Source organism: Engystomops pustulosus, chromosome 5 (assembly GCF_040894005.1).
Source record: "Engystomops pustulosus chromosome 5, aEngPut4.maternal, whole genome shotgun sequence".
Taxonomy (NCBI): domain Eukaryota; kingdom Metazoa; phylum Chordata; class Amphibia; order Anura; family Leptodactylidae; genus Engystomops; species Engystomops pustulosus.
Window position 1 is genome coordinate 144,827,554 of NC_092415.1, and position 9,583 is coordinate 144,837,136.

The 9,583-nt window shown below is 44.8% G+C and overlaps 1 protein-coding gene across 2 annotated transcripts in view; it reads right to left on the reverse strand.

Moving 5' to 3' along the window:
* Positions 1–1,387, reverse strand: part of ANLN (anillin, actin binding protein) — a 32,797-nt gene extending 31,410 nt beyond the window's left edge. Inside the window, exon 1 of one of the 2 annotated variants that reach the window (XM_072153310.1) lies at positions 1,180–1,387. In XM_072153310.1, the coding sequence (XP_072009411.1) occupies positions 1,180–1,197 (18 nt within the window). In that variant the 5' untranslated portion in view covers positions 1,198–1,387. The remainder of the gene's footprint in view (positions 1–1,179) is intronic. The other variant, XM_072153311.1, reaches the window with a different exon arrangement.
* Between the last annotated feature and the right edge of the window lie 8,196 nt (positions 1,388–9,583).

Sequence of the window (9,583 nt, forward strand, 5' to 3'; positions counted from 1 at the left end):
TAGAGGGACAAGGAAGAGATAGAGGCAATGCTCTCTAATGGCAGTTTATGAAAACATATTTAGTTTTGCATGACGGGTTCTCTTTAAAGTGCTCTTGTCATCATTGCACCATCTGGTAGCATTGACAGGACTCTCTCAAAGGTTTTTCTCTCTTATATGAATGACATCTATCCAAAGGTCCCGACTGCTAGGACCCCCTGCAACCCACAGAACAGAAGGACACTGAGACACTTTGTTTTCCTACAGAAGACCCAACCATAAATTACTACATTACTATGCAGTCTGCCTCACAGTGGTCAGGGGAGAGTAGTGAATACCCCAATACATATTACATTGTGACACGTCTACTGGGATAAGCGGGTTCAACTATACAACATCTAATGTGCATGACCACAGCTAAACATCAACACCCAGTTATCTCATCTGCTGTAAAGAACCCCCCCCCCTGGATTGTGGCCTCCAGCACCTATAGTTCACACAGAGAAGAGATCCCCGACCAATGGCCTAGTCCATTATATAGGATATCACATCATATAGTTATTACCTATTCTATGTTTGTATTATATACAGCCATTCTTTAATGTATCAGTAATACCGTATATAACGAATAATATTATACACTATGCCATCAGTTATTACCCATTCTGTAAGATATTATATAGACTGTATAGTATTATATACAGTATGCTATCAGTCGTTACCCATTCTATATAGTATGCCATTATACATTCTGCCATCAGTTATTACACATTCTGTATGGTATTATATAGCCTACATAGGATTATATACAGTATACTATAAGTTATTACCCATTCTATATAGTATGTCATTATGCCATCAGTTATACCATAATATTATTCATTGTATATACACATTGCCATCAGTTATTACACATTCTGTATGGTATTACATAGTTTATATAACAATTACTCCATGTAATAGACCCGATCTTGCACACATAGATAACATGGGGTCTATTCTTGTCTGCCATCAGTCGGTCCCGCTGGGACTTGTAGTGACATGGCGCCCACATTACAGAGACCATGAGTGCAGTAAAGGAGTGTAACACATGAGCTTTGCCCAGCTACCATACAGCGCATGGAGATATCTATACTCCCATATACAGTCATACAGAAAGCACACTATACAACACTCCTCGCTGCAATGGCGGCTCCTCACCTCAGTGAACGGGTCCATGTCTGTGTGCGGAGGGCGCAGCGCCGGGCTATCTGTCACTATCTCCTCGCACTCACTAACAGTTTACTCGAACGGTTCAAAATTTTGAATTTCGCCCGCCGCACCGCCCCTGCCGGTCACGTGACGCGGGGAAGGGTTGAGGAGGTTCCGATTGGCCGGTTCCATGAACACTGCTGCTTCCGCTAGTGTCCGGGTGTCACGTGGTGCTCGGGAGGGGACACTTATCAGTGGCGCCTGCGCTGCGCTGTACAATACTTTGTGTACAGGTCTGTGGGAGATGTGTGGAGGCTGTGCTGCACTGATATCAGCGCGGACATGGCGGCTGCGGCTAGACATGGCAGACCTTCCACACTGCTATGTTCGGTTCTGGTGATGGGTTTCGTACAGAACTGTGTTTGTATTGCAGACAGGGGTGCACCTAGCCTTTCTGCTGCCTGAGGCGAGCTATAAAAAGACGCCCCCCCCCCCATATATGTAATATATCAAGGAGTGTCAGGACCAGACCCAATCATATTGGTTTAATGTGAAAATAAAGCAATGCAAAATACATAGAGCTTCCCATTGTACTATATTATAAACAGAGTGAGCTACCACAAAGAACAAAATACATACAACAATCCGCCATATAATATAAAATCAATACAGCGTGCCGCCATATACCATATAATATATACAGCGTGCTGCCATATACCATATAATACATACAGCGTGCCGCCATACACCATATAATACATACAGCGTGCCGCCATACACCATATAATACATACAGCGTGCTGCCATATACCATATAATACATACAGCGTGCCGCCATACACCATATAATACATACAGCGTGCTGCCATATACCATATAATACATACAGCATGCCGCCATACACCATATAATACATACAGCGTGCTGCCATATACCATATAATACATACAGCATGCCGCCATACACCATATAATACATACAGCGTGCCGCCATATACCATACAATACATACAGCGTGCTGCCATATACCATATAATACATACAGCGTACCGCCACATACCATATAATACATACAGCATGCCGCCATACACCATATAATACATACAGCGTGCCGCCATATACCATACAATACATACAGCGTGCTGCCATATACCATATAATACATACAGCGTGACGCCATATACCATATAATACATACAGCGTGCCGCCATATACCATATAATACATACAGCGTGCTGCCACATACCATATAATACATACAGCGTGCCCCCATATACCATATAATACATACAGCGTGCCACCATATACCATATAATACATACAGTGTGCTGCCATATACCATATAATACATACAGTGTGCCGCCATATAGTATATAATATATACAGCGTGACACCATAAACCATATAATGCATATAGAGTGCCACCATATACCATATAATACATACAGCGTGCCACCATATACTATATAATATATACAGCGTGCCGCCATATACCATATAATACATACAGCGTGCCGCCATATACCATACAATACATACAGCGTGCCGCCATATACCATATAATACATACAGCGTGCCCCCATATAGTATATAATATATACAGCGTGCCGCCATATAATACATACAGATGCTGCCATATACCATACAATACATACAGCGTGCCCCCATATAGTATATAATATATACAGCGTGCCGCCATATACCATAAAATACATACAGCGTGCCGCCATATGTTATATTTTACATGGTGGCATGCTGAATGTACACACATGCATACTGACTATACATACAGCAAATACATTTATAAACAGTAGATACACCAAATATACACACACACATACATATACCACATACAGAATATACAAATATATATATACATCCATACTTAAATATACATACATACAAAGAAGTTACCTTACCTTTTTTCTTCTTCCATCGTTGGCCTTGTCCTCCAGTGGGGGGGGTGGGCTTTGCCAGGGTGGTGGGAATCAGTCCCGGGGGAAACGGAGCGGGGGGGGGGGAAGGATTGGAGCCGGGGGGGGGGGGAGCGAGCCGGGGGAGGGGATCCGAGCGGGGGGTGGGGAACCGGTGTGGACTTTGGACCGGGCAGGTACCTTTGCCGGGTGGGTGGATGTGCCGGCCAGCGGGCCGCGAGGGGAAGTGCTGGGCGGCCGGTGGATGTGATGAGCGGACCGCGTGGGAAAGTGCCGGCTGGTGGGATGGTGGATGTGAAGGGCGGGCCGCGAGGGGAAGTGCCGCTGGGTTGATGTGATGAGCGGTTCGCTGGGGTGTATGCCGGCCAGCGGGCATGTTGATGTGATGGGCGGGCTGCGAGGGGAAATGCCGGTGAGCGGGTGGATGTGATGGGCGGGATGCGGGGCGAAATGTGCCGCCGGGTGGCTGTGATGGGCGGGCCGCGGGGGAGTGTGCCGGCCAGCGGGCAGGTCCATGTGCCGGCTTACGGGGGGGCGGGGGACGTGGCGGCCGGAGAACATGCCGGCAGGCGGGACCCCGACGCCGCCCCCTCGTCTAGCAGGAGGCGCGCCGCCTGAGACGAGAATCTCAACTCGCCTCATGGCAGGTGCGCCCCTGATTGCAGATTGTTGTGATGTCTGTGTGGCTTAGGCTGCGTCCACAAGAACGTGCGATTTCTCCAGTCCTGGATTTCTGTGCTGTATAAATCTGTAGTTATGGGATCCGTATGTGCACGTATGTATCCGTATAGGATATGCTGGGCTGGCGGACAGAACGCGCCTCCCACTGGTTCTGGATACGGCGTGTATATACGGTGCACATCCGTATGGAACGCAGATTTTATCAGTTCTCAAAGACTATATGGGCGTTCTTATTGCCCGTATACACGGCCGTTTTCATATGTTCCTGTGAAAGCAGCCTAACTTTGGATTCACACGACCGGTGCCCGCCGTACCGTAGCACGGCGGGCACACGGCAGCGTGTGGGGAGAGGAGGGGGAGAGCGCTGCTCACCAACGCCCCTCTCCATAGGGATATATGGCGCACGGCGCTGTATGCCCTGAAAAAATAGGACGTGTCCTATTTTTTTCACGGGGCACGTGCGGCACCGTACCGCTCCCGTAGGGCGCCGCGCGGCCATTGCCGTCTATGGGGGCTGTATATACGCCCCCCGTATATACGTCCCCCTTGCGGTAGTGTGAATGCAGCCTAAGGCTGTGGTCACACGTGGTGTTTGTGATACTTTTTTCTACAATGCATTTGGCTGACTTGATAGTGTTTTTATTTCTAGAAGTGTAAGCACCTGTGTTAACATTTTCACTTTGCTTACTCTTCCAGAAATGAAGAAAAATTATTTCAAACTAGCCAAACGCATGGTAACATGTAAAACACATGCATTTCTACAATGTGTTTGACAACACCATGTGTGACCGCACCTAGAATCCCACGCTTGGGGTGATGGCACACGTTCAGTTTTTCAGATGCAGTTTTTGATGCCCAAACCAGGAATGGAGTAAAAGTAGGAGGAGCAGCAGCACCTTTCAATTATTTGTCTCACCCATTGTGATCCACACCCGCTTTTGGCTTCAAAAACTGCATCTGAAAAACTGAACGTGTGCCATCACCCTTAGGCCGGCGCCACACGTAGCGCTTTGTCTACGTGTGGCGCCGGCCTTAGGCTGCTTTTAAATGTTGGAAGGTAGCTTGGAATGAGTGAGCCCCATAACAAACTTTTGGCTGGGCTACCCCTCTCGACTACAGCACCTCCTCCCATTCCCTGTCCTTTTTGAACATATACAAGGGTGTTTTAATGGTAATTGTACAGCTTTAAAAGAAATGAAAATATGGGGTTAGGAATGATGCACCATAAGCCTAAAAGCTGCTTGTAGCAGCTGCTACGGCTGTAGTTACGCCTCTGGAGACCCTGAACAATCAGGCAAAGGGGTATTTAGTGCCCCATGATAATGAAATTGTGTTCATACTCAGACCGCTTCTGTGATAGCAATCTTAATAATAATCTTTATTTACATAGCGCCATCATATTCCTTAGCGCTTTACAAATCATGAGGGACAAATCCAAATACAGGCAGTCCTCGGGTTACATACAAGGTAGGGTCTGTAGGTTTGTTCTTACGTTGAATTTGTATGTAAGTTGGAACTGTATATTTTATTATTGTAATCCCAGAAAGAACTTTTTTGGTCTCTGTGACAATTGGATTTTAATAATGTTGGGTTGTCATAAGAATCAGGATTAACACTAAAGCTTCATTACAGACACATTTGACAATTGTTATAGCTGTTTACTGTAGCCTAGGACTAAAGTACAATAAATTATCAATATCCAGAGGTTCGTTTGTAACTAGAGGTCGTATGTAAGTCGAATGTTCTTAAGTAGGGGACCGCCTGTATAATAGAACATGACAGAGCACAAACATTCATATGGAACAAAAGGAGTGAGGTCCCTGCTCGTAAGAGCTTACAGTCTATGAGGAAGAATGGGGTGACACATGAGGTAAAAAGGTTATATAATGGTCCAGCCATTCTTCATGAGGGAATAGAACAAAATAAAATGTAATAAATAGAAATGCTGTCGCTTGACACAGTCATGACCCATCATCTTACCGGTATATACAGATGGGAGGAGGACCCAGGATGGGTTAGTAAAGAGTTAAAACTTCATGCAGGTAACAAGTGTGATAGGTTTGCCTAAAGAGATGGGTTTTAAGAGCATGTTTAAAACTTTGAAGGTTAAGTGTTAGGGGCTGAGCTTTCCGTATAATGGGTGAAGCTCTAGAAAATTCTTGGAGACGCGAGTGCGAGGCTCGAATTAAGGTAGAGATTAATCTAAGCTCTCTGGCAGATCTAATAGCACGGGTTGAACGATAGACTGAGAAGAGAGGAGGAGAGGTAGGGAAGTGCAGCATTATGCAGAGCTTTGTGGATGGGGGTTATGATTTTAAACTGTATTCAAAAGGAGACGGGCAACCAATGCAGTGACTGGCACAAACTGGAGGCATCTCTGTAGCATTTGGTCTGAAAAATAAGCCTGGCTGCTGCATTGAGAAAAGTTGGAGAGGAGAGAGTTTAGTGAGTGGAAGAACAGTTAGTACGGAGTTACGGTAGTCTAGACGAAGCAAAGCAACAGTTAGCATTTTACAAGTTTCGAATGTGAGAAACGGGCGGATTCTAGAGATGCTTCCGAGATGCATGTGGCAAGAGAGAGCAAGAGATTGAATGTATGGTTCAAAGGAGAGGTCAAAGTCCAGCACAACCCCAAGACAGCGGGTCTACTGCTTTGGGGTTATGGTGACCCCACAGTCTGAGATGGAGAGGTTGGATAGACTCTGTTAGTGGAAGGTGGAAAGACCTTAGAAAGATTTAGTTTCAGGAAGAGAGAGGACATGATAGTATAGACGGCAGAGAGACAATCACTAGTGTTTTGGATTAGGCCAGGGATGATGTTACGTGCAAAAGTATATAGTTGGGTAACATCAGCATAAATATGATATTCAACCAAGTCTGATGGTTTTTCCAATGAGGGCAGTATAAAGGGAGACTGAGCCTTGAAGAACCCCGACAGGAGGAGAAGAAGAGAGAGATCAAAAAAGGTGCAGTCAGAGAGAGAGGAAGAAAACCAAGAGAGTGCAGTGTCCTTCAGGCCAATGGAGAAAATCATCCTGAGGAGGAGCTGGTGATCCACAGTATCAAACACTGCCGAAAGATCCAGAAGTGTAGAGAAAAGTCACCTTTGGATTTAGCAGTGAGGAGATCATCGGAGACTTTAGTAAGAGCAGTTTCATTAGAGTGCATAGAGCGGAAACCAGATTGTAGGGAGTAAAGGAGGGAGTTAGCAGAGAAAAAAAAACTGAAAAGTTGAGAATAGTCCAGGAGTTTGGAGATTAGAATCTGGTCGGTAATTAGCAGCACTGGATGGGTCCAGAGAAGGTTTCTTTAGTAATGGGGTAACAACCGCATGCTTGAAAGAAAAGGGAAAGACGCTCGGAGAGAGAGAGCAATTGAAAATTTTAGTGAGGTAAGAAGTGACTGCTGGGGAAAGGGACTGTACGAGATGTGAGGGCATGGGGTCCCTGATGCAGGTAGTGGGGCGAGCAGAGGAAAGGAGCTTGGACACATCTTTCCTCTGTGACTGGCTTAAAGAGAACCCGTCATGCAAAATAACCCCCCTAAACTAAATATATTTTCATAAACTGCCATTAGAGAGCATTGCCTCTATCCCTTCATTGTCCCTCTACATGCCTGTAAACCTAAGCAATGAGGTCCTAAAGCTGTATGCAAATGACCTGTGAAATGTCCAATGAAGCATTAGCATATTCAAGCTGTCCACTCTATTCATGAGTGGGAGGCACAGCCACACCCCCAGTGCTTAACTGACAGCCTGTATAATGGAGTGAGGCTGTATAATGATGTGCTTCCTGGTGCTGGTGGCCACGCCCCCTGCAGCCTGTGTGTGTGTATAGGAGAGATACAGCAGCTCCAGGCAGCCATGTTACAGCAGAACATGTCAGATTCATGTGTAGCTGATGTCTGTGTGTCACACATGTGTATTAGGAGGATGCAGCATGTCAGCAGATGCAGCACACACACTAGCCATGCTTTACTATACATTACACACAGACATGAGCAGGGGGAGGAGAGGGGAGGGGTAACAGGGGTGACATCACTGCCTCTGACCATGTGACCTGCCTCATTTACATGATAAAAAATAGATGATTTTACAATGATTAATGTATGAATTCACTAGATAAAGGCTGGAATGGGATCCTTGTGAGCTGCTCCAACAGGTAGAGGTGACAGGACAAGTGACACAGACCTGATGACAGGTGTCCTTTAAAGGAAGAGCGTGAACAGGGTGAAGTAGTGGTGGGAAGGGGAGTGATGGAATAAAAATAAACCAGGGTCACTCACTAATAGACCCAGGCATTGTGACTGTATAATTATTCTAATGAGCCTAATGGGCTCTGATGGGTGTTTCTAGAGCCCCTCAGTGCTGTAGCTTCACAAGCTGTTACCATGAGCAGAGCAGGTCTTCCTTCCCACTGTACTTCCTACTGGTGCTAGATTACAACGGAAGAGGGAGAAGGGCGGTAGCAGGGGGCTGGTTGAGACATGTTCTGCTCAGTGTAACAACCCGTGAATCTGAAGCACTTCAGAGCCCTTCAGACTCATTAGCATAATTTTAAAAGTTGATTTAGGAGTAATAACAAGGCCATGGATAACAAATATAAGAAGATTACCAAAATGCCCGGATCTATGAGTAAGTGCCCCTGGTTTATCAATGGATTTTGATGGAGTTTTATGGGGAGTTTTTCTTCTGAAAAGGTAAATCAATTTTTTCACAGTCCTACTCCTTCTAATGACTCGTACAAAGGTATGTTAACACAGTTCACCGGAGATACTACTTAACCCTGTCTGCACATTCTTATATACTGTATATTGCAGGGTGTAAACGTCATTTTTGCATTCCAGAACAGTAGAATATATCGTTCAACAAGGGCAGACCCACTAATCAGCTCTAAGACAACATCCTGTTATTGTCTGCATTATCTAAGCAGTATTCTATGTCCTAGAATAAAGACTCCAGAGAAAACACACAGGAATTCCTAAAATGTGCCTAATTTTGTATGAAGTGCGTGTTCCTTTCAACCTCATTAAAAGTGTAGAGGGGTTTTCTTAAATGTTAGAACAGGCACTTTCCATAGGATAGGGCTGTATGAGATTAAATATAAAAGGTCTGCAAGGCTGCCATTAGGATTATTGGGGGCCCCCTCCATTCAGACAGATATTGTGCTTCCCATGCCAGCAGAAATTACAGATAACTGTCGAGAACCACAATATACATATAATTTTACACACTAGAAGGTTGGGCTATGACTTTAGCGCTTTTAAGACACCTGCAGTGGTGGCGTTCAGTAATTCACAGGTGACGATCATTCAAAAATGTCTTCAGCTTTGGCATTGCATCACCGCACTGTGCTTCTAAAAATACCACAGTCACCTAAAGTAACGGAACTGAGTATGTGTTACCGAACTGATGATGCTATGGCCGCGCATATACTATATATAGCTCTCACACCATAGCCAACCACACTGTGCCCCCTGCATACATCATTTATACTCCTCACACCACACGCTGCACCCTGCATATCTCAAATATACAATGTGAGTACTCCATAAATTATAATAGATATTATGTCACTTGAATACATTTTATAGAACACCTAAATAGAAAATATATACTACAGCCACAAAATAATAATTATATATCATACGGCATATGTGTTTTAGGGGTTCAAACCTGCAGTTAGCATGTTAAAGGGCAGGAAGAGATAAGCATATTGATATACAGTCATGGCCAAAAATTTTTAGAATTATACATATATTTATTTTTACAAAGTCTACTGCATCAGGTTTTATAATGGC